The following is a 25,456-nucleotide window of genomic DNA, read 5'->3' on the forward strand; positions in this document are numbered from 1 at the left end:
GAAGAAACGATAAAACGATATTTTTCGATTGCAAATCATATACAGCACTACACCGTCTTCTTTGCCATGTCTCTTACGTAGTATTTGTATTCTCTTTGGCCATGTCAAGAAACAGCTAGTAATATACGTAAGACTAGGCAGTATGGTCGTAATACTATAGCCTGTCCTCTAAGGACGAATTATATAAAAAAAAAAAAACAGCTGGTAATGACAGTAGATAATTTTGAAAATGAAATAAAATTGCATTGAAAGCGAATATAACCTAATAATTTAAAAATGAATTCTAGTTTAGTGTTTAGAATGTGTAATAGGCTAGTTTTACCATCGATGGTTGCGAGAGGATATGCTTACAAAACGATAAAACGACCTGATCCCAAAACTTTGAAAATGCCTTCGCCGGCTTCTGCGCCAAGTATAATGGATATTATTAAAGAGAAAATACGACTTAACGGGCCAATCACTGTGGCTGAATACATGCACATAGTCATTACAAATCCTACTGAAGGTTATTACATGAAAAAGGAAGTTATAGGCGAAAGCGGTGACTTCGTGACGTCTCCTGAAATCACTCAACTTTTTGGTGAAATACTAGCGATTTGGTTTTGTGCTGAGACTCAGAAAATGGGACCTAGCAAGCCCTTGCAGATTGTAGAACTGGGGCCTGGAAAAGGCACGTTATTGTTAGATGTTTTAAGGGTAATTTTTATTTTTTTAAATACAGTATATTACTTTAGAAACTCAATTTTATTGCTCTCAGTGTTTTCATAGTATTAAATTTACATTTATAATAATAATAATGCCAAGACGTAATTGAGTTATTATATGAAAAACATTTGAATGACAATCATTTAAATAAAAATATTTACAGGTTTTAAATCGCCTGGGTTATAAAGGATCTGATGTCAGTTTGCACCTTGTGGAGATCTCGACAACAATGCAAGCTATACAAGCCAACAGATTATGTATGTCTCATAGACCAGTTGATATTGATATGCCCCACAACCATGAGGTAGTATTCATTGTATTGATATATGTATATTTCATTTTCTTTATTGTTATAAGATTTTAACATTATGGTTTTTAAATTACCACCACATGAGTAATAGCATGTCTTTATACTTTAGAATATTTGGATAATAGTAAAAACAATCTCAGAATATTTAATAATACATGCTAGGCTGTAGTACAAAATCTTTGGAAGTTACAAATAATATTACAAGTAATAATATGTTTAGAGTTTATTTATATTGGTCTCTTATCAAAATGACAAAGGTTTTTGTATGTCAATTTCAGGGAGAAACAGTAAGTGGCATCAAGGTATATTGGTACAATGATTTGAAGAAAGTACCCAATGCATTCTCCTGGTACATTGCACATGAGTTCTTCGATGTACTTCCTATACACAAATTTGAAGTAAGTGAGTTAATATATTATGGTTCCTTATCAAAAGTATGGTTTGGCCATAAATATTATGTTAACATAAATAAAAACTGTTGTCTCTTTATATCATGACTTACTATGTATTACAGTACCAACAAGATCTTTAGCCTCAGGTTTTGCAATCAATCTATTTAAATAGACAATATATAGACAATAGATATTGCTAAACATATAAAATTTTGTTTTTTCTTAGGGTGATATGTTGGCTACTTATGCTATCATGGAGCTGTATATAAGCCCAATAACAAATGCATTAGTTGCACATTTGAATATTCGATGAATATCTCTATTCTATTTCAGAAAACTGACAAAGGTTGGCGGGAACTCTTGATAGATCTAGATAAAAATAATAAGTTATACTATAGAATATCTGGTGAGGAAACACAGTCAGTTAAGATGTTGGTGAGGCCTCCATTGGATTCAGGAGACAGGACTGAGCTCGAGATCAGTGCACGAGGTCTAGGAGTGGCCAGGCAGTTAGCCCAGAGAGTGGATGAGTTTGGAGGCTTAGCATTGATAGCTGACTATGGTCATGAGGGTGAAAAAGGCGACACTTTCAGGGTGTGTATATTTTATATTTGTTTGTAATTTTAATAAATTATTGAATGTTTTTTATAATTTCGTAAATCATTTTAGTACTTGGTGTTACACAATGTGATATTATTCTTCATATAAGGATATAAACATTAAATTTTTCAGGCTTTCCACAAACACCAACTGGTAGACCCACTTGAGAACCCGGGGGCCAGTGACCTTACAGCTGATGTAGACTTTTCCCAACTCAGGATAGCAGCATCGAAATCTCCTGGAGCTGAGAACTTTGCTTTAGTTGTAGGACCTGTTAAGCAGAAAGAGTTCTTGGAAAGATGCCAGGCTGAATTAAGGTTACAGGTAATGTAATAAATAAATCTATTTTAATCAGTTATTGTATCCTTATGTATCAAAATTGAATTTTTACCTATTGAATATGAAGAACTAATTTTAGACTTAAATCAGATTCATAGTTTCTAATTAGTTTAATTAACTTAAACTAATTTTTAAAATTAAATCCAATATTTATGTTTATATTAGTGTAAATCCATTATATTAATTTGAAACAAATACATTTATAGGTCCTAATGGATAATGCTAAAACTGAAGAGGATAAAGAAAAAATCAAAAGTGCTTATGAAATGCTTGTAGATCCGAAAAAAATGGGAGAGAGATTTAAGTTTATGGCATTTTACCCGTCGTCAATGGCTGAGATACTCGACAAATATCCGCCCCTTGGATTTTCTACCACCAAATCATAAGATATAAAATGTGTTCTATTTTTATAGAAATAAAAACTATAGATATTTGCAACTTCACATTTTATTATTTTTATATTATCTATATCTATACTATTATATAAAGCTGAAGAGTTTGTTTGTTTGTTTGTTTGTTTGTTTGAACGCGCTAATCTCAGGAACTACCGGTCCAATCCGAAAAATTCTTTTTGCATTGGATAGCCCTTTGTTCGTGGAGTGCTATAGGCTATATATCATCACGCTATACCCAATAGGAGCGGAGCAGTAATGGCTGATCTCAGGAACTACCGATCCAAACTGAAAAATTCTTTTTGCGTTGGATAGTACTTAGTTCGTGGAATGCTATAGGCTATATATCATCACGCTATACCCCATAGGAGCGGAGCAGTAATAGCTAATCTCAGGAACTACCGGTCCAAACTGAAAAATTCTTTTTGCGTTGGATAGTACTTAGTTCGTGGAATGCTATAGGCTATATATCATCACGCTATACCCCATAGGAGCGGAGCAGTAATAGCTAATCTCAGGAACTACCGGTCCAAACTGAAAAATTCTTTTTGCGTTGGATAGCCCTTTGTTCGTGGAGTGCTATAGGCTATATATCATCACGCTATACCCAATAGGAGCGGAGCAGTAATGGCTAATCTCAGGAACTACCGGTCCAAACTGAAAAAATCTTTTGCGTTGGATAGTACTTAGTTCGTGGAATGCTATAGGCTATATATCATCACGCTATACCCAATAGGAGCGGAGCAGTAATGGCTAATCTCAGGAACTACCGATTCGAACTGAAAAATTCTTTTTGTGTTGAATAGTCCTTTGTTTGTGGAGTGCTCAAAGTTATATATCATCACGCTATGACCAATAGGAGCGGAGCAGTAATGGCTAATCTCAGGAACTTACGGTTTCAACTGAAAAATTCGTTTTGTGTTGGATAGCCCTTTATTTGTGGACCGCTATAGGCTATATATCATCACGCTATGGCCAATAGGAGCGGAGAGTAATGGCTAATCTCAGGAACTACCGGTTTGAACTGAAAAAATCTTTTTGTGTTGGATAGCCCTTTGTTCCTGGAGTGCTATAGGCTATATATCATCACGTTATGACCAATAGGAGCGGGGCAGTAATGAAACATGTTGCAAAAACGGGGAAAATTATTAGTTTTGAGAGCTTCCGTTGCCTGCGCTGCGTAAACGGTTAAAGTTACACAACAATGATGTATGACGGGATTGTTCCTCTTAAAAAGTTCTACAAAAATATATTATAAAACAAAGTCCCCCGCTGCATCTGTCTGCCTGAACGTGTTAAACTCAAAAACTACCCAACGTATTAAGATGAAATTTGGTATGGAGACAGTTTGAGACCCTGGGAAGAACATAGGCTCCCGGGAAACTACTACTTTTATAACGGAAAACTTTAGCCTGAAAAACTTTATAACGCGGGCGGAGCCGCGGACAAAAGCTAGTATACTATACTAGCGACCCGCCCCGGCTTCGCACGGGTATAACATAACAAAATAACAGTATTTCTCCACTATTTAATGGATGTTATTATTATACATATAAACCTTCCTCTTGAATCACTCTATCTATTAAAAAAAACCGCATCAAATCTAGTTTTAAAAATTTAAGCATACATAGGGACAGAGAAAGCGACTTTGTTTTATACTATGTATTGATTTTGTAGCCACTTTTTATTTTAGTAAAGAAAAACAATCTGCTGCTACAGACGAAGTTATAACGTGATTTGAAGTTTTGAATTTATTTAGCAACTGTTGTGTCTGACTGTAACATCAGTCGCTGAGCTTAGAATAATTAAAAAATATAATAAAATGAGTTCAGAATTTGAGTGGTAAAGTTATTTTAAGTAAAAAAATAAGCTCTAGAAACGTGGGCCTGTACTTAATATTCATGGGAACAACTAGCAACTATTAGTACTTTAATAGTTCATAGTAACATTTCTATCCACTAACCACATCCAAAAAGTATATATTTACAATTTCCTCAGTCCTCATTCCCAGAGCCCAACAGGGGGTGGACACTTAGAACATTTTGTGTAATGATGAATGATTATATAACTTAATGCCGTTACATAGAGTTTAGTTTTGGTTGACAAAAGGACGTCTCATCGTAACATCTTGTACCAACATAATAATCCAAAAAAAAATTAAAGCATGTTGGCTACCATGATAGTTGATAATTTGCCGCCATTGTTGACGGTAGATTTGTCATTGTTGAAGTTTATTTGCAAAAAAATTGTATAATTGCGATTATGTTCAATAATAAGTTAAGTTTTATGTCGAATATGTTGAGTTGAGCCAGCTTTTCCGTTTCGTGTATATTTCTTCTTGAAGGAATTTGTGTAGTGTGTGTTACGAGATAGTGATTCTTATTATTCCGAGATATTGACTCTAACTCTGTTTACATTAGGGTACCGGACTCATTTTTGTTCTTTACTATTATCAAATATTTACATAATATAAATTACAACACAGAAGGAATTATTAAAATCCGGTAAAAAATCAACAAGTTATAAGTCTTTGAATTTCGGTGGAAGGGGTAATTAACAAGAAACAGAAAAGAGACGAAATATCCACATGTGACGTCATCGGGAATTACGACGCGTGCGAAAAAAAGAGATGAAGCGATATCCCCACATCGCGCCCACTTCTGCACATTACAATATTTTAAATATGAATTACTCGCTCATTTTTTAACCAATTGTTATGCAGTTTTCGCAGGAGTGCTTCTTTTTCGTATTATTAACCATTACATATAGAATAGTGTACAAAATCAAGCATAGGCCGGTCCCCTTTTGTGTAGTTTATTTATTTTGTGTGCGAGAATGGGGAAAAGAATTAATGTGTATAAAAATGTGAAGTTTGTGGCATACAAAAGTACCTAAAGTCAAACATATTTATGGCTAAGTATCCACTTGATCCACACCGGTAACAGAAAATTTATATTATGATTTAAAACATTACATAAAAGTGATGTATATTTAATTCAAATTTACAAACTCAGGTAGTCGTTGAAGAGAATACTCTAGATTATGGAGTTTCAATTTTATGCTTAGTAACCTAATCAAAAAGGCACGTGCGAAATCGATGAATTTGCCCTTGCAATAATTGTATCATAGTAATTGTTGATTGGGCGGAAAAAGATCATATATGTAAGGTATCGAATTTGACAATTTCCATATAAAATTGGAAATAAATAACGGAAAACTGGAGTGTTATGAATTTCTAAGTAGGAGACCTAAACATTATACAATTTATACATAAGAAATTCACGTGATAATATTGTGTATTTTCTAATTAAATAAAGGGAATTATTAAAAATTGTGGACGTTTTATTTTTAATATTCTAAATTCAATCATAATTTATACCAGTGTAAGATTTATGGTCAGCAATTTTTATCGATATAAATCTGTTGATACAAAATTATCGATAATATCGATTACATAAGGAACGTCCCTAGAAACGAGCAGATTTATAGTAAGTTGGCAGCCTTGCGTGTCATTTTTCTGCGTAATATTGGTACAAAATATAACTCTACTGGGCTCACGTATGTGTGCGTGAGCTCAAATTCAATGTACTAAGTGCCGCCTCTTCTTACGTAGTATATTACTTACTCTATGGAGCCCAATAAACTAAAATTCCGATATTTGAGAGAGCATAATATTATTACCATTATTAAAAAATATTCAAAATCCGAAAATGTTTATTTATAGAGGCAAAATTGAATAATAAAAATTCAAGTAATAACAAACAGTTCTAATTACTTTTTTGTGTTTTTCAATGATTTCCATAAATATATTTTTTAAAAATCGGTATTGGCATAATAAGTTAAAAACCGATAAACCTCATCACCCAACTTCCGATAAAAATTGAAATCTCTAGCCACACAGTCGATCGTCCGTCTAACGGATTTGCATATTTTTTGTTTTTATTGTTTCTAAAAAGGATAAAAACACTATTTATATTGCATATGCTACTGAATTCTATAAATATCTGCGATTCATTAATCCATCGCTAGGTAGCGGCGGAACTTATGTGTGTTGTGTGAAAATATTTTTTACTGTTCATTGCTCTGTGATGAAACGTCAAAATTTTTGTGGAATCGTGCCAGAGAAAATTTGCTTTATTGGAAATTTGTGATGTGTGCGATATCAGATAATTAATTAATTGAACACTAGATTCGCTGGTTGGTGCAGATTGCCGTTTTGGTTGCATGATTTTACACATCGACTTGTGAAGGTAATGGTAGTTTAATTTTCTTTTGTTACGCTGAAATCTGTCGCGCGTGCAATAATTGCGCTTGTTGCGATGTTTTTGTGTCGCAAATGAATCGTTAGATTTTACTTTTCAATTTGACGTGAAAATTGCAAGTAACGTTCTATACAGATAGGTAGCGCGTTGTTTATAGGAAATGCGGAAGTAATTATTGCACATAGCCGAGCATACTACGAGAAGGTTTAGGATCCACGATAATAGCTTAGACAAACCATGACGTCCAACTGCGCCCTTGGGTAGTTTGCGTACTTTTTCAAATAAGATTGAAAAAGGGTGTTTTTAATTAATAAGACCTTATTTTTTAAAATAGATCCAAAGAAGCCACATTAGAAGGTGTCATCTGCCGCTGTTTCTTACATAATATATTTAAATTTTACTTTATGATAATTTAGTATAGTGTATGAATATGTTTTATATGCATTTTACATAGAGATATATATAGTATTCTAGTAAAACATATTCTACATCTATTATTTGGCATCCTGATATAATAATAATTGGTGTATGTGAGCCCTTAATTTAAATAAACATGGGATGGCAAATTTTGGTGTATAAAAAAACTCATTAACAAAAAGTAAAACTGACTTTAAGAGCCACTACAAACTAAAATAATTAAGCTTTATATATGAATTTTATATTTGGAATTGATTCATCCTTTAAATGGAACATTGTCTTCATATATTTGTGTTTTTTTTGCTTAGCCTAGCTGGCACTTTAAATTAAAGACTGATAAAAAAGATGCCAGCTTTGTACTGGTGCCACTATAGAACGCTATGGAGATATAGAGACTTTTGTAGGGAGAAAACGCTTTACATGGGTTAAGCTGCAAGTAACATCTCATAAAATATTTAGTCATCAATTTACATCTGTTGCTAATTTAATGCATGTAATTTGCAATATTATCATATTAATATCAAATCAGGATGTATTTTTTTTTCTTAATTTTGTCATTGAAAGGGTTCAAATAATCTCTTTCATCATTGATCCATTAGTTTAAGTCCAAATAAATTTTTAATTGAATAAAACAGTATGTGTTACTAGCCTGACGGCAACTAACGCTACTAACCATAAAAGGTAACAACAGGAATAAAGCACTGATCGCGTCATCCTAAAACATTTGATTTTAAGTCTCAAAACGCTGAGTAATTACCCAGGGCTCATCATTTGTCAAATTGGAGTACTACCGTGATTGAACAGTGATTCCTGGGGGTACAAATAGACATTGTATTACATTGACAGTTTGAGGGTTAATTGATTCATCTTACATTTGTGATACAAAAATATCCAAAAAATTAAAAAAAAATGTGTAAATATGTATAAGGCTCAATGTTGCAAAAATATGTTGCTTAAGTTAATTACTCTGCCAACTGTCAACATGTCATTGATCATTATAAATACACTTCCCTATTGACTATTTATGGAATTCTCATTTTTTTTTCAACTAAATTCTCAATAAATCTTTTCCTTTCCATTATAAAATAAATCCTAAAAATCAACTTTTTGTTGTTTTTCTATAAGGCAATATTTTTTGGAACTTTTGCTTATAAAACTGAAATCATTTTCTTCTAGGTTTCTAATAGAAATCTAATAATGTTTCTAATTCATCATGGATTCAATTTATTTAATGAAAGTCAATGATGAGTTTTAGCAATTAAAGAATGTCTTTCTAAGTGGCTTGCAAAACATGAAACCTAAAGTAATTTTTCAATTACACTTTCACTTTCAAACAAGTTGTTTGTAGTTGTTTTATTACACTTAGAATACTTGAGTTGTATAGAACATAAGAGCTTTGGATGGATACCAGAATATGAAGGTTAGATATCTATAATATATGCTGTGTTTCTAGTATTATAATTAGTCATATATTATATATTATATTCATATACATTTAATACTAAACAATTTTTTATACAATGACTTAATCAGTGTCAAATATATCACTACATAATAGATATTAGGCACAATATTCAAGTCTTAGAATTTTATGCCAAAAAATATATAATGTTTTGAAAATAAAGATTTATATTATACATTAATGGAGGGCATATACAGTGTATAAAATAACATTAAATTGAGAAATGTAGCTCTGAAAGTATTTTTTCTATGCTCATTTATCCTTATTTTTAGAATTTTTGAGGCAAAACAGGAAGATCACAATGCTGAGTATGCATACTATAAGTAATTTGAAATCAATATCAAGTTAAATTTAAATACTTCTTGTATTCTGCAATATTGTACAAGTTATACGAATTTATATATTGACTGAACATTATATAAAGTAATTTTAATGTAAATATCCAAACACACACAGTAGTTTTGATATTGTGTTAATAAATGACACCACCTATTAATTTTGACCACTACTAAAATTATGCAAAAAATTATCCATGAATAATATTTCTCATAAAAAATGTGGGTTTTAGTTTTATTTTTTAACACTTTGTAACTTAGTGGGAATATGGTGTGTGTGAATGTATTTTTGACTGAAAATGTATTAAGGCTTGTAAATTATTTTTTTATCTTACCATTTTTTATCTATGGTTAGAGTATTTATGAGTAGCTTATTGTTATGAATGTCATCCTTTTTTCGAGGTTTATTTTAAATTGATAAAAAGACAAAATGTATGACATTAAAATTATATAATTTAAAAAAATCTTGTCTGGTCGTAAATGACCAGTTGTTAATTTATGGTGAATATGTATATGAGTTTTTTTAGGTTATCACAAGTTGTTATCTAAAATATTGGCACAATGAATTAATTTAAATCATACACAATGATACTTTAATTAATTGATATATTTTGTCTATTGAGGCAATGATATCATTCCATGACATTTCTATTGATTTTGGCGAAATAAATACGCCAGGAAAACTAATTGTATGTAATCACAACAATGTTAATATGCAACTATACTATTAGGTAAAACGAGATGCCTCGGGTTCGATTCCTTTACTCACTAAATGATTGCGCCTGGGCTTGGCGGCGAGGTACTTTATAATTTAAAGTACCAATTTTATTTTAACCTATCTACCATGATTGGTTCAGAATAATTATAAATAGCGCCTGCAAATTCATGAACGCTTTTCATTTCCACCGGTTTCTATAATGTTGGAAACATTCTGTTATTGTATACACACTTAAAATGCGCGCGCATTTATAACAAGGTATCAGTAAGTCCTTAAAACAACGTGTGCTTAGGAAAACAAGCGGAGATTCATATAGTATAAGGGCGCGCTTAAATTTACGGCTGCAGCGGGACGGCAGCGCTCCGTCAGTCGCGGGAAAAAGTAATTCTATACAAAAAGTCAAGGCGCGGTTAATTTCGAGGCAGCCTTATAGCCGATGTCAATAAATGATCCCAATCGCTATCGTAAGGTTGATCGCGAATGGACCGATCAGAATAACCTTTTTGGATACGAATAATTTGATTCGATATTTTGATACGAATGATTTGTTTGAAGTTCTGTTTCGGCTGTAAGCAGAAATCAATAACCATTGGATGTATATTCTACCCATGACAATATTATAGTTTGTTTATGAAATCCCTAATCAAAAAGGTACAAGCCACTTAGAATGGGAATTCCGGACTTAACGGAAATCAAGTATATATAACGACTTTTCCTTGTCTGAATTCCTTGATGGTTGTAACAGCTCTGTACATGTTATGACACCTTCTGAATGCGTTTACAAGTTGGCAAAAAGCAGTGATATTACTGGACATTATGAGACCTAACATCTTTCTTTTTTGGCACGGAGTATCGCTATCTCCACTGGGAGGTGAGTGCAACGGATATGTTGGTTTCACCGGCCTTACGGCCCAATGTTGCCACTCGGGAGAATACAGCGGTTGATCGACCGTTGAACCGAGTCCCTGGCCCTATGTACAACTTACACTGGCATAGCAACCAAACTAGCGATGGCTTTCGGCGCGTATAGGGTGGCCGGGTATACTGTTCTACAAAGATAGCTGCTTGGAATCATGCCTGCGCGATAGCGCATTGCGGACCCTTTCTAAACGAAAAGACTTCCCCGAACGATAAAGAACGCCTTAGGTGTATACGACAGTTGGAGACCGACCATCCCCATTGTCGACTTTGGAGTCGTTAAAATTGGATTGAGCAGCCCCCATTGCCATGCCACATTTAGTCGCTTCTCAGAAAAGTTATCAGTAGCTTAGCAACTATAAAACCAGCGGCGCGTCATCAAGTTATACATAAACAAACTTGATGTATATTAAGATGTCATAGACCTTTCGCTTTTCGTATTCTCCAGAGATATAATATTATCATAAAAAAGTAAAGTAAACTGGACTTAATCACAATAAGATGAATTATATTATATTCGAAAGGTCCTAGTGTTGTAAACATATAATTTTGTTAACAATACCCAGGGCATTAACATTGTTGACATTTGATTATTGTTTTTTTGTCGCAATAACGTAATACGGGCCACGTTTTCGTATCATTATCATTGTCAAGAAATTATCTGTATGTGATTTAGAACCCGTTCAGATGAAATTTTAACGTGTATTGCTGTGTATACAGATTACAACTATGCCGAAAATCGTGTTATTATTTGTAATATTTTTGTGACATAAGTATAGTAACAAATAGCAATTTAGTCAATGACATAAAAACGGAACAATAATTACATTTAAATAACTATCTTCGGGAATAGTAGAAGAAACATTACATTTTGAACCATTATAGAAATCGTTCATTAAAATAGGACGGGTGGAATTTGCCATAAATTTGACCTTACCTTTGTTTATGTCATCTACCAGGAAGGCAAATTTTGTTAATGTAACTCAGGTAAAGCGACGTCACCTAAATTTATGCCTTATGTTAAAAGGCTAGAACAGTTTATAATCGCATTTTCTTGTCTTTATTCATCGTTGCGGTTCTCTTAAACTACCGTTAGTGTGATTTCTATTTTTTATGGTTTTCCTGTAATTGAAAATACGTAAATAATATTCCTTAAACTGGTGTATAAGGAATATTTCATCCGTTTGATGTCGCATGAATAGGAGTGAATTTTCGAATATTTACAAAAGATGTTAACTAGTAGTACATGTAAAATTTTATAGCTTTTACGTACTTTATATCGGCAAATCTCTTATTTATTATATATAGTACTACCATTGTGTTGGTTGATTACAATACCTTTTCATAATATAGGAAACATTTTCCTTTTATCCTTCCAGATATATTAGTCACATGTCAAATCGCAAGTGAATATCATACATCAAAGAGGTCCAACGTTAGCACTCAGCATAGTTTGGCGTTATAATGATACATCGTTCATATTGTGTATTATGCTTAATATTATTATGTGTTTAAATAAATAGTTAATGTGTTTTCGTATGCGTCGACTTTTTCAAATGTTCATCAGAGATGAGATACAATAAAACGGTATAATTCTCCTCGTCCCAAAATTAATAACCGCACAGCTCTGGTTGAATTTCAAATAAACCATATTACGGCGATATTAGCAGTCACTCTGTCCTCATTTTAGATAGCAAACAAAATAATGTACGTTGGTTGTCATGACACAACCGTGAAATTGGCTAGACTGACGGTATCTTATCTCTTTAATATCGGAGTCATGTTGGGCGCTACGACATAGTCAAAACAACGATTGATTTGTTATGACGACGGCTGTTGTTTGCACTTATCGAGTGGTTTTAAACGCGAGTTATAAAATTGCAGTTTGGTTTTTAGTTTTGAGTAATTGGTAGAGTAACGTTGATTTGCCTGCAGAATGAATGGGTCCCGGACTAGGGTAGAGTCTCTCAGAAAACTAACTCTAATTGAGAGCTTGCTGTTGATAGTGGGATTTCAGAATTCCAAAACACTCCTGTCACTTCGCTAATTCCTATTCATTTCTATAAATCTGTCATCCACATTCTTTTGGTATTATTTATCTTAATGATATTCATGTTACCAATTGTCTTGTTTTTGTTACGATAAAAATATATTTGGATTATTACATTACCTATATTCGTTTTTAACCAAATGTTTGTTGCAGGTGATTTGTGGAGATGAGCTCTCCGCCGCCGGTCCAGTTGGAGGTGGAGGTTGGCGACGACTCCATGGAAGACGACGCCGCTGACATGATCCCGGCCGACAGGTACCAACTACACAACATACTTTGAACTTAGACTGGCGAAATTAAACTTAATTTTATATTATGGAATTAATCATGCAAGCATTATTTGTCTTGCGATTAGACCTGGTAACCTTATCCAGAACTTTGGGACCCCAAATAGACTAGACAGGTTAATATTTTGGAACGATGTATTGATCAATCGTAGCTGTTTTTAAATTATAGGATAGCAACAGGTTTAGAGGAGAGGTGAGGTAAATAAATAACATCAGTCGTAAAGTAGTGTGAGGTCTTCACATCTAACACTAATATTATAAAGAAAAGTTTTTAACTTTTTTTTTTTTTGTAGGGGATAATCTCTAGAACAACTAAACCGATTTAGAAAATTCTTTTACTAATAGGAAGCTTTATTATTACTGATTGCCAAAGGCTACTTTTATCCCGGGAAAATATTTATCCCGAATTAATGTTATCACACGGGCAGAGCCGCTGGCAAAAGCTTGTCTAGCATTAATTTCAACTTTGTTATGAGCTGTTGATTTTACACGCGCGACAAAAATGTTAACATTGTAATTTTACTGAGGCTGTGACATTCGTTTCTTATCGTGTTTTCTATACGTTACGCGTTATAGAGAACAAACGCATTTGCTCAGTTGTCGCCTTGATCTATATTTTGAAATCAGTTTTCACTTTTCTGTCCGTCGTTTGTGGAAGCGATATGTGTTTTAATGAATTTGAGTTTCATTTTGTTGGGTGATGTTCCAGATTTAATTGAATCATGTTGAGTATTTTTCAAATAGTATATGCTTCAGTATTATTATTACGCTTAGGTTTCAAAAGGCAAAGCAGATATTACGAATTCTCAGTGAGCAGGATCTTAGATTGGGGGCATTCCACGTGAAGCGGGCACGAAAAAAAACTCGAGGTCTCAGATTTTCGTAATATTTGATTATGTTATACCTGTATATATCCTCGATTCAGATACAAAATATTATTAAAGTATAAAGCCTGGTTAGCGAGTAAAAGGACTTTGAAGTTTTGACTGGCCGGCTGGTATATGCCACTTCGAATCCAATTATCAAGTTTTTAAATGTTACAATAAAATAAATAAAGCAATGAAATAAATAATTCATTTAATGAGCTTTTTTATTGTATTTTTGGAAATTGAAAAATGATTTTTTTTCTTTGAAAAAAATGTGTTTGAAAGTTTCAAACTTGAATTTCACAAAGTTGGCATATTTATATATTTTTATTTTTTTCTAAAAATAGCTACTATTGTATAGATAACCCCTGCGAAGTTTCATAATGGGCTGAGAAGTAGTTTAGAGCTAGACCGATTACAGTGCCGAAGCGCGGCGGTCGCCAGAAAGAGCGAAGTAGTAAAACTTTCAATTAAACTAAATACTTTCGATCAGACTATTTTATCATGTTTTGCATCGCGCTAACGATTCAATTACATCTGATTATAATATTAAAAAACATATTTATATTACTGACGGTGCACAACAACATTTGAAACTTGGCAAGGATAATCTATATACAATATTGGCTATTTTAGTAGAAAAAGTTATTATATAAATATGCCAATTTTGTGAAATACAAGTTTGAAACATTAAAATATATATGAATAATAATAATAAATAGTAGTAGTAATAATAAATATGAGTTTGTGGCATTGATGTTCTAGCCTATATGTATAAGCAGTCGGGTATCGTGATGGCTTTGTTTGATGCGTTATGTAAACTAGCTTGTGTCTCCAGGCGTTTTAGGTTATCACCGAGACCGTCAAATTGCCCTTCTGCCATGTGAAGTGGCACGAAAATGAAATTCTGCATCTTTACCACAATCCTGTTTGAAATATAACAAGTTAATACAATTAAATCTTTTTAAAATGTTGTTGTGCACCGTCAGTAATATAAATATATTTTTTTATATTATAATCAGATGTAATTGAATCGTTAGCGCGATGCAAAACATGATAAAATACTCTGATCGAAAGTATTTAGTTTAATTGAAAGTTTTTACTACTTCGCTCTTTTTGGCGACCGCCGCGCTTCGGCACTGTAATCGGTCTAGCTCCTAAACTACTTCTCAGCCCATTATGAAACTTCGCAGGGATTATCTATACAATAGTAGCTATTTTTAGAAAAAAAATAAAAAATATATAAATATGCCAACTTTGTGAAATTCAAGTTTGAAACTTTCAAACACATTTTTTTCAAAGAAAAAATCATTTTTCAATTTTAAAAATACAATAAAAAAGCTCATTAAATGAAGTATTTATTTCATTGCTTTATTTATTTTATTGTAACATTTAAAAACTTGATAATTGGATTCGAAGTGGCGTATACCAGCCGGCCAGTCAAAACTTCAAAGTCCTTTTACTCGCTAACCAGGCTTTATACTTTAATAATATTTTGTATCTGGATCGAGGACATATACAGGTATAACATAATCAAATATTACGAAAATCTGAGACATCGAGTTTTTTTTCGTGCCCGCTTCACGTGGAATGCCCCATTGGTCATTTGACTATCTGCTAAACGTCAACAGCTTTTGAAGATGGTCTGATCATGCTGAGAATTTATAACATGTAAACACTTGGTTTAAGAATTTATTAGACTTCATTTCTAGTTTCACAAGCGACCTGATTATTTCCATATACTACACAATAAATCTGTCTCATATAGTGTTCGGAATTAAACACATTTAAGTTAGAATTGATGTGTGGAACGTTCATAATTATAATGTATCGGTATTTCTGTGGATCGGTAACTCGTCTGCGTTCAGTTGGCATATTATCAAATGGGTCGCCAAACATAATTTCAATCTAACACGGTTCGTGCTAAAGTTCGATGGTACAGTTTGTAATCCAAGGGTCGGCAGAGATTAAACAGACATTGGCAGATATCATAATTTTGTTTCCCGCTTTGCTATGGAGGGGTGTGGAAAAAATATATTACCAACTCCTCCCTATACTTCTAATTTATTAATTTCTTTGTGGACTAATTAGTGCTCGTCGAGCGTCACCGCTCGGTGTCATAAAATGCGTGCCACTGTCGATGCTGGCTTACAGTTTTGCGGTGGTGGATGTGAGGGCGGGAAAGTTTTATTGTAGAAATTGGCATAATATTCTTTGAATACAATTAAATGACGAGACGAGCAAACCGCATACCTGGGTAATCGTCACTTTATCTTTTGTGGGACCGTCTTCTTAGAACTGGTCATCAAGTTCATAAGTACCCGGCTACATGGATCCGTTCGAAACGTTTGTTCGTGAGACAAAAGTATTATTATATTAGTAGAAACATTGTCAGAATTAAAGCAACAGTTTCCGAAAGAATCTATTTAATTCTATATATTAGTAGGCATAGATTTTTACCATCACCTCGCTACCCTTATCCCACTTTACCTGAGTTCGTCATGTTTTATTCTTCGCTTTCTTATTATCCGTCGTCATCTATATCTTCTATCTATCTATACTTATAATAAATCTGTAGAGAGATCAATTCTGTACATGAAATATATTTCCAAAATAACTATCAGGGGGTGATTAGGGATCGATACTGATGCCAAAAATGCAATTAGTAAAATTTTTGTCTGTCTGTCTGTCTGTATAACCGTTATAGAAACAAAAACTACTCGACGGATTTTAACGAAACTTGGTACAATTATTTGTCATACTCCTGTGCTGGTTATAGTATACTTTTCATTACGCTACAATTAATAGGAGCAGAGCAGTGAAGGGAAATGTTGGGAAAACGGGAGAAGTTACTCCATTTTTAAGCTTCCGTCGCGTGTGCAACCTTAATGGTTAAAGCTACGCAGAAATCATGTATGACGGAAATGTTCTCCTTAAAATTATGTAAAAAATATCCCACGACAGCATATGTCTATCTTTTATGGTTGACTCACAATAACACGTGTAACTCCCGATAGCTTAGCAGTTCGAAGCTTTCTCATTATATTTGTCTACTCTTACGTTTATAACACTCTCAGTCATCCCTAATTTAAAAAGTTAACATTATTATTAAATATTCCATAAAAAAGAATCATAGAAATCGGTATAGAAACACCAAAGTTATACATGAAATACGCTAATAATAAGCCATCACGCGTGAATACTGAATCATGCTATAAGCTTCCTTCGATTTCGCCAGGATCCCATCATCAGACCCTGACCGGACAATCGGACCACCTGCATACCACCATACATTAAAAAACATCCCGACAAATTGAGCACCTCCTCCATTTTTGAAGTCCGAAATCCACGCGGGCGAAGCTGCGAGCGGAAGCTAGTATCTGTATATACGACTTTCTAAGATTCACTACGTTCAATCGATCATCTAATCAACTGCATCATAACTGTATGTCATGTCTGTCCGAGAGTAACTGTAGGTTTATCAGTGTCGGACATTCTAGTTCTAATTGTATAGATAAAGCCCTTATCAACGCGTAGGTAACACGAAGCTATATAAACAACATCCTCACTTATTGACAAGATTTTACTAAGCGCATACCATTTATGATTTTTTTATTTAGTGCAGTTCTTTTACTCGTGAACGGATTTCTAGATCAGTCTAAAGCAGTAAAAATATTTACATCATTGACGTGTGTTGTGACAAAAAATAAATTAAAGGGTTGATAAAGGTGTTTATTCGTTGTAAAAAATCGTTTAAATGATTGTGTTTTATAATATGAGAAAACTTTAGACGCTTCTACAATGACGATGCAGCAAATCTCCAGATAAACATATCGATCCCTAATACTTGTGATTATATACGGAACTAAGACATTATCCGCGAAACCTTGTTCTCTACGGGAAAGTAAATCAACGGATTTACTAAAAATGTTAGTGTTTACGAGGTCACACATTTTAGTGGTCTAGTTGGACCATTTCGTTCGTAACGGCTTAATTTTATATGCGTTCGGAATGTTTATAAGCGATTTTCTGACGCTGTTCTGTTGCGACCGCGAGAACAAGGAGGCTGGGACTTCGCAGGGTGGTCATGCGCTGCCCTTGGAAAGTTTTAAGTAAGCATTAGTATACCATTTTGATATATTACGTATGAGTCCAATAATTCTACTACCATTGCCAGATGTTAACTCGGGGTGCAATAGTGGTATTAATAATTAAGCTAATTGTTTTTCCATTCAATTATCTGAGTGGGGATGCTTTAAGCAATATTTGCGGAAGAATTCACTCTGATTTTGTTTATATTCACCTCACTCTTAGATTTATTGTTATTCGTTCTGTAGACGCGACATATTAGCAAATGTTTAGTCGTTCTGTACGTCACAGCAAATTAAATATACATTGGTACGCCCCAAATTCGCGCATGCCTTAAGATGTTTCGAGATGATAAAACTGATCATGTGTAAAATTTTATTAATAAAGGTACAGCAAACGCGTTCTAGAAACCTCGATCGTTCCGTGAATAAGTACGAGAATAAAACTGAAAATAATTTTTATTATTGCGCGTGCGCTGCCCAGGCTTTCATGCGACTACTTTATTTCACTGTATAAATATAACCTACGATTGTACCAACGACGAATCACTTTAAACATCCGTACCGTAGTTTATGTGATTTATTCTAGCATGATAATAATCTAAGCCAAAAGGTCAAACAAATAAACGTTTTTATACTTTTCTAGATTATGACTACGTTAACGGAACCATGTTTTAATGAATCTATTTTAAATATTATTTTGAATTGCTTCAATCTCGTGTTTGTGTATAGTCGCTGATACTTTGCTTAGTAATGCTTAATTTGATACAATGTGGCGCAATTTACACCGAATCTATAAAGAGGAAATTTTATAAAAAAATAATTTCAAATTGATAAGATAGTAAATAATTATTACGATTAAAAAGAAATTTTATTGTCCTTCTGAATCATCGGTTAAAACCTCTTGAACGACTACAATTTGATTTATCAAAGAAAAACGTTATAAAGTAAAAGCAATTGAATTAATTTGTATTTATCTTTCACGTTTACAGAGGACAAATTTAGAATTCGATATGACTTTGTTTGGTTATTGTATGTTTATTAGTAAGGTCGTGCTCGTGTGACGCTGTTGTGACGTTATACGCAGCTAAATTTGATTTCTACCCATTGTATATTATACGTTACTTCCGTCTGTATTAATATAATGGTGTTACTATATCACGTGTACTTGATTTGGCAAAGTTTGGTTATTCGGGGAATGGTCAGAGCAACCACATTAAGGTGTGTGGTCTATCAGCAAAATCTCAAGTCGATTGCTATATGTTTAAGATAACTTTGGTATCTATTTTGCTCACAAAATGTATACTAGATTTCGCTTGCGTTGAAGTTCATTCTTGGCATAAAGAGTACTCTAATATACTCATGGGATAATGTACTATTCTATAAGATAATTAATTTTCGGAATCGGATTCATTTTTCCAGAGATTATTACTATACTAATAAACTTTAACTCTTTATAAGTCGCTTATGTTACGTTTCGGTGTGATAGCCGACCTCCGTGCTGGCTCAATGTCGACCCCAAGGCCTTCATTAGAGACCAGGTAGCTCTTGCATGATGACGTGTCGTTTCGTGTTCACCTTTATGGCTCTTTGCCAGTGTCTCGTGCACAAAACACCACGAACAAAAAGCGTACCTAATGTCAAAGGGTGAAAGTCAATTTCTGCCTGTCTGTGTATCTGAAACTTTTGGGTGGATCCCGTTTCGTCGATATGAATTGCTAGCTTTGTCAGACACGCGAGTGCGTAGGATTTTTTTTTATTTGATTAGGGTATTGTTGTTTTGATATTGTAGAGTTAGCAGTTTGCAACTTTTTGACAAAATTCAAGGGATTTGGAAGTGTCGTCATGATTGGTAGTAGTTTTAGTATTTTGTAGATGTGCATAATTGTGTCGTGATGTATCTCTTCTATTTGCTATAAAAAGTAGGTACAGTTTTAAGTTGTAGTTATTGGTTGAATGGTAAAAGCTGGTTACGGTTATGACATCGTGCTACCTTCGGAGATGTGATAGCTAAATAAATTCAGAACTTAAAATTTTCTAAGTGATACCACCCTCTGTGACTACAATTATTATAAATTGTCTAATAGCGGTGTGTGCTCATGGGTGTCTGAACCGAAACCGTTCCATTGCGAACTAGGCTATCGCCGCTTGACTTTTCTAAAAACATGTGTGTATTCTTTGTGAATAACTTAAACGGTGAAAAAAAACATCATGAGAAAACCTCCATACCTTAAAAGTTCTTTATAAGAATTTTGAGTGTAGTCTACCAAACCGCACTAGGCCAGCGTGGTGGACTAAGGCCTTATCCATTTCAATAGTAGAGGAGGCCTGTGCCCAGCAGTTGGACAGTATAAAATACAAGGCTGATATTATTATTTATTATCTAATAACGCTAGAAGAACTCTATATATCTTCATAATTTATGTTCAATATTTAGGCTGAGCTAAAAGTATGCACTCTTTTATTTTTAATCCAACAGAAAAAATTCGGCTAATATGTTTACGTCGTATGTGGATTAGGTCTGGCGCTGGTTATCTTTAGGTTTTTCGTGTGTTTAATGCCAGTTTTTCGCGTACTATTTGTGATATGCTTGTTGCTGGAAAATCTCATCACTGGGGGTTTAAATCCCCGGGGATTTTTGTCGCATAAGTGTACTCTGGTCTTCGTTGTTTTACTAGAAAGGGTTAGTTTCTGTAATCTAATTGGTTAAGTGCCCAACTTCAGTTCAAGAGAAGGTTATGTTCAAGATATACCTTCTCTTTTTTCAGTCTTTGGAAGTCAAGTGCTACACATATACCTTCCCAAAAGATTTCTAGACCAAACCGTTAGAAGCTGTCAGATATACCTTCTATCAGTGGCGAAGAGTCCGTGTAACCTGATTCCTACCGGCTTCCCTTTCAGGTTTATTTACGTTTGTCTTTATATTCGTTTTTTTGTTAAATTGGCCGTGATATGTTACCTAAGGCAATTTTTTTTGCATCGGGTTACCTTTTGAAAAATTGCACCCTCCGCCACTGCCTTCTATACATAAATGTCTCCAGTGTTCGATGATCATACATAGACAATGCTGGTTATGGAGATGATGTCAGTCAGTCCTGATAAAAATCCAAATCATAATAAAAGCCATAATCACTTTCTTCATAATATCGATAACCCCCTTAGATTCTTCTTTCGCTTTGTCTTTCTTTCTGGTTATCACTTACTATTAGAAAAGCTTAATTCTGTCTTATCAACTTTCTACTATAGAAACGCGATACATATAGTAATTGTATCTGCACAATGGACGTCTGTGTATAATCAGTTTTGCACGCCTTGTAATGAGATGTGAGAGGCATGCGTGACTAATTGACTCCGTTTACGGCGTTGACTCATAGTAAAGTGTAAACGTTACTTTCGATTGAAATGCTGGCCAAATGCAAAATATGTTGTTATTAAAACAATACGATTTCTGTTCTTGTCATTGATTCATACAAAAATAAAAGTCAGTTTCTTCCTTGTTTGTGTTGAAAAATGTTGTGAAATACACTCTTTGTTCTTCTAAGGTAGGTTTATTATAGGTATTTCCTAAAGTCTTATACCAATTGGTCATATAATATTAGAATTGGTTCAAGCATATTTTCCATTTAATAACTTTTTTAACACTGATAGACAACGCGCAGCTGTCACAGTACATCTAGAATCGTGAAATTGTGCACACGAATATCTTATACAACGTAATTTCACTAAGAAAATACTTAAAAATTCATCATCTAAATGGTCTGAAAGCAATCGGCCATGTGACTTGTAAACGTAGTAAATATTTAAACTATTGTCTAGATCGTTCTACAGTTCCTTACTAATCTATGCGCCCAACATCCACCTACATAATATATTCTCTATAGCATAGCATATTTGATACGACAGCACACAGATTTGAAATATATTTTACAACTTTTCCATAACACCACAGATGCTTTGAAATATCAACAATTGCGTCATCGTATTTACAAAACTTTCACGAAGTGGAGATATGAGTGAAATAACAATTGTCCTCGCCGATATCGATTTCTATGCGCTATTCTAGGACGTAATAAAGGGCACTTAACGATTCAACAGTTCTGTACTTACGGCAATTGATCGCTGGCTTGACTTTGTCTGTGGACCTTTTTTTTTCTTCACTAACTTTCTTCGATTTTCCTGGACAGGTTTTGTTTAGTCTCTTCGGCTATAAAGATTTTTGAGATCACGTATTTAGCTTATTTCTCGTGTTTCGTACTTATTTATCAAGATTTTGTATATTGCTATTATTATATCTATACTAATATTATAAAGAGCAAAAATTTGTAGGTTTTTAGTGATTAGTGGCTACTGTCTGGAGCTACTCAGCTGATCTCGAAATTACTTTCACTAAATAGCTACATTACTTCTGTTTGCGGTAGGCTTTATATACCAGGAAAATATTTATCCCAGAGAAACTTTATCATGCGAGCAAAGCCACGGTCAAAAGCTATCACAATATTATGCAGAGATAACAGTTTGTCATTTTGAATATCCCATATAACCTCCCATATTACGAATTCTCCCTATTCTAAAAATATTATTCTTTCTCTAATAGAAAGCTATGTATCTTAAATAATGGTAATCTTTCATCTTGATACACTGCTTTAGATCTATTCTTCAATATCCTGGGGACCTTTTTAGCGAGTAAATCCACGAGTGATAACTAGTTAATCAAACCGTCAATGATCACACCAGTTTTAAAATCAATTAGGGACCACCTAATATCGTGTCCATTAGAAATGTAATATATGATTGCGCAATCATTAATCAGGTAGTTTTTCATAATTCGTAATTGACTGTTTCTTATGTAGTTTTGATAACCATTATAATAATAATAATATAATATCTGCCGTGTATTTTATACAGTCCCGCTGTTGGGCACGGTCTTCCTCAGTAGTAGTAACTACTGAGAGGGATTAGGCCTTAGTCCACCACGCTGGCCTAGTGCGGGTTGGTAGACTTCACTCAACTTCAAAATTCCTATAAAGAACTATTCGCCGTAAGGCACGGCTACCCCAGCATAACCGCTCAGTCACCCCCCACGAAGGCTGGGCGGTAGTAATAAGGGACTTTCTCCGCGAAACCAAAAAAAAAAAAAAAAAAAGGTATGCAGGTTTCCTCACGGTGTTTTCCTTCACTGTTAAAGCAAACGATAATTCACAAAGAATACATAATTTTAGAAAAGTTAGAGATGAGTACCCTCGGGATTTGAACCTGCAAACACTTGTCTTGGCAGTCCGTTCCACACACACTAGGCTATCGCCGCTTTTTTGATACCTATTGGTTTCGATTAATATAAATGATGTGCCCTCTTCTCCCTTTGTGTTCATCGCTACCATTCAACTTTAAGTCATAAAAAAGAGAGATGTTTTTTTAGGTCACCACTCTGTAAACAAAGCATCTACGATATTGTTGACTGCGATATTGTGACTGCAAACTAAACGACAACGACTGGAACACAGGAGACAAGGGCACGACGTGTATTAATAATGCATGTGGTTCCCGAGATCTCTCACAAAGCGAAGTGGTGTGATGTTTTAATCAACATGGGCGAGATGAAACTGTAAATCGATTTTATAGAATTAGATATTACTCCTGCTCTTCTTCAGATAGGTCGGTCATGTCGAGTTTCTTCAGTGCATACATTGTAGATGTATTTCTGTATCGGTTATTTGTATTTTTAAAAGTATTTATTTATTTTATTTTATTTAAAACTTTTGTACACCAAAAACGTAAAAAAAAAAACAAAAAGAAGACAAATTTGTATACAGACGGTGGAAAAGAATACATTGGTGGTACAAATGGCGGTCTTATCGCTCGAGGCGATCTCTACCAGACAACCATTGGATGGAGATGATAAAAATAATCGAAAGGGCAGTTTAGGGCGTACGTAAAAAAGATAAAAAACTATGTATCGAAAGTCTCTGAAACATCCACTTTCATCGTGTGCAAGACAATGAGGTCACCTAAATTTATGAGTAAAGCAGGTGACATCGTCAGGAAAATTTAATGGAGGCTTACTTATTGCTATTGTAGTTGATAACGTAAAGTCTAGTCTAGCGAAACGTCACATCGTTGTTGTTATGCATTATTTCTTACATAGAATAAAAGTATTATTTGTAGAATATATATTATATTTGTGTGTGTAAAACTTATTGAAAAGGGAGATATGGTTAAATCTGCTACTTTGATTAATGAATATTAAATTTTCATTTATACAGTAAAAAACGAATGGAGTTTTCGTTTTTTATGAGTACACGCATGCCATAAATGTAGGCACGCGTGAAGACACGACAGTTTGTCCCATGAATGAGAGTGTCACTTTATCAATATTATAGAACTAATATGACAAATTGCATAAAAAAATAAACAGATAATGCAAGGCATACCAGACTTCGTAGAAAAAAAAGTAAAAGTATTTTAATGAATTCATAGACATAGCATGTTATTAGCGGCTATCATTTATTCAGTGAACGTTTTACACTATGTAGGTAGTAATAATAAAAGGGTTCGTCTAGACGGGGACCTCTGCGTGCCCTCTAATCATGTGAGCGTGATTAAAATAACGTAAAGTTTAAAGGTACGTAATTTTGACTCAAGTTATGGATAAGAATGATAGGTAGCGTAGAAGTTAAAATTATTTTTGTTAGACATCGAGACTCGACGTATTGCTTTCGTGCCAATAAACTCGTGTTCCCGGATTCGGTTCCCCGCTACATTATTGCAACGTATTTTGTCGGTTGAATATTGAAATTTAATTTATCATGGCCAGTTAGAGTTTTGAAATCACCGAATGTTTAGGATTGCACAGTAATGGCAACAGATGGCTATCTCGTCCTTCTTATGAGGTCGTTGTGCTTGAAATGTCCAGAAGTAAGATATTATCGAATCTGGGTATTTATTTAAGAATATATAAAAAGAACTTAACGTCTATCTACACTAGTGTTATAAAATGAGTTTGTGGATCCGTAGGGGCTAATCTCTGGAACAACTGAACTGATTTTGATTTTTATTTTTCACTAATAGGAAGCTATGTATCTTTTGAATGCTATAGGCTATTAATCCGAAGAAAACTTTTACGCAGTCAGAGCTGCGGGCAAAAGTTAGTCTTAAATAACATTATGAGTCACATACACGTGTGAGATGCTTTAAAATAACTTGAATGCGTTTCAAACGACCGAATGTTGTACTTGGCCTTCAAGTGTCGTATACCTAAACATATTTAGGTACAACTAAAACAGACTCTGTCTAGTCTGAGGACTCATAGTTATGGCAA

General features: G+C 33.9%; 2 protein-coding genes across 5 annotated transcripts in view; both read left to right on the plus strand.

The window, feature by feature from the left end:
• Positions 1-198: 198 nt before the first annotated feature.
• Positions 199-2,789, plus strand: LOC115450960 (protein arginine methyltransferase NDUFAF7 homolog, mitochondrial). The gene is made up of 6 exons (XM_030179136.2): positions 199-696; positions 869-1,009; positions 1,294-1,413; positions 1,741-2,001; positions 2,140-2,331; positions 2,553-2,789. Exons 1-6 carry the CDS (start codon positions 277-279, stop codon positions 2,730-2,732), a joined length of 1,314 nt encoding a protein of 437 aa, XP_030034996.2. The 5' UTR covers positions 199-276; the 3' UTR covers positions 2,733-2,789.
• A 3,826-nt stretch (positions 2,790-6,615) lies between these two features.
• LOC115447172 (E3 ubiquitin-protein ligase UBR1) overlaps positions 6,616-25,456 on the plus strand; it is a 44,926-nt gene continuing 26,085 nt past the window's right edge. For 2 of the 4 annotated variants that reach the window (XM_037447550.1, XM_037447548.1), the window contains exons 1-2: positions 6,616-6,988; positions 13,054-13,155. In XM_037447550.1, the coding sequence (XP_037303447.1) occupies positions 13,067-13,155 (89 nt within the window). In that variant the 5' untranslated portion in view covers positions 6,616-6,988; positions 13,054-13,066. Of the gene's footprint in view, positions 6,989-13,053; positions 13,156-17,614; positions 18,166-25,456 lie in introns of those variants that run through there. The other 2 variants (XM_037447547.1, XM_037447549.1) reach the window with 1 other exon arrangement.

The sequence above is a fragment of the Manduca sexta genome, chromosome 7 (assembly GCF_014839805.1).
Source record: "Manduca sexta isolate Smith_Timp_Sample1 chromosome 7, JHU_Msex_v1.0, whole genome shotgun sequence".
In the NCBI taxonomy this organism is placed as follows: domain Eukaryota; kingdom Metazoa; phylum Arthropoda; class Insecta; order Lepidoptera; family Sphingidae; genus Manduca; species Manduca sexta.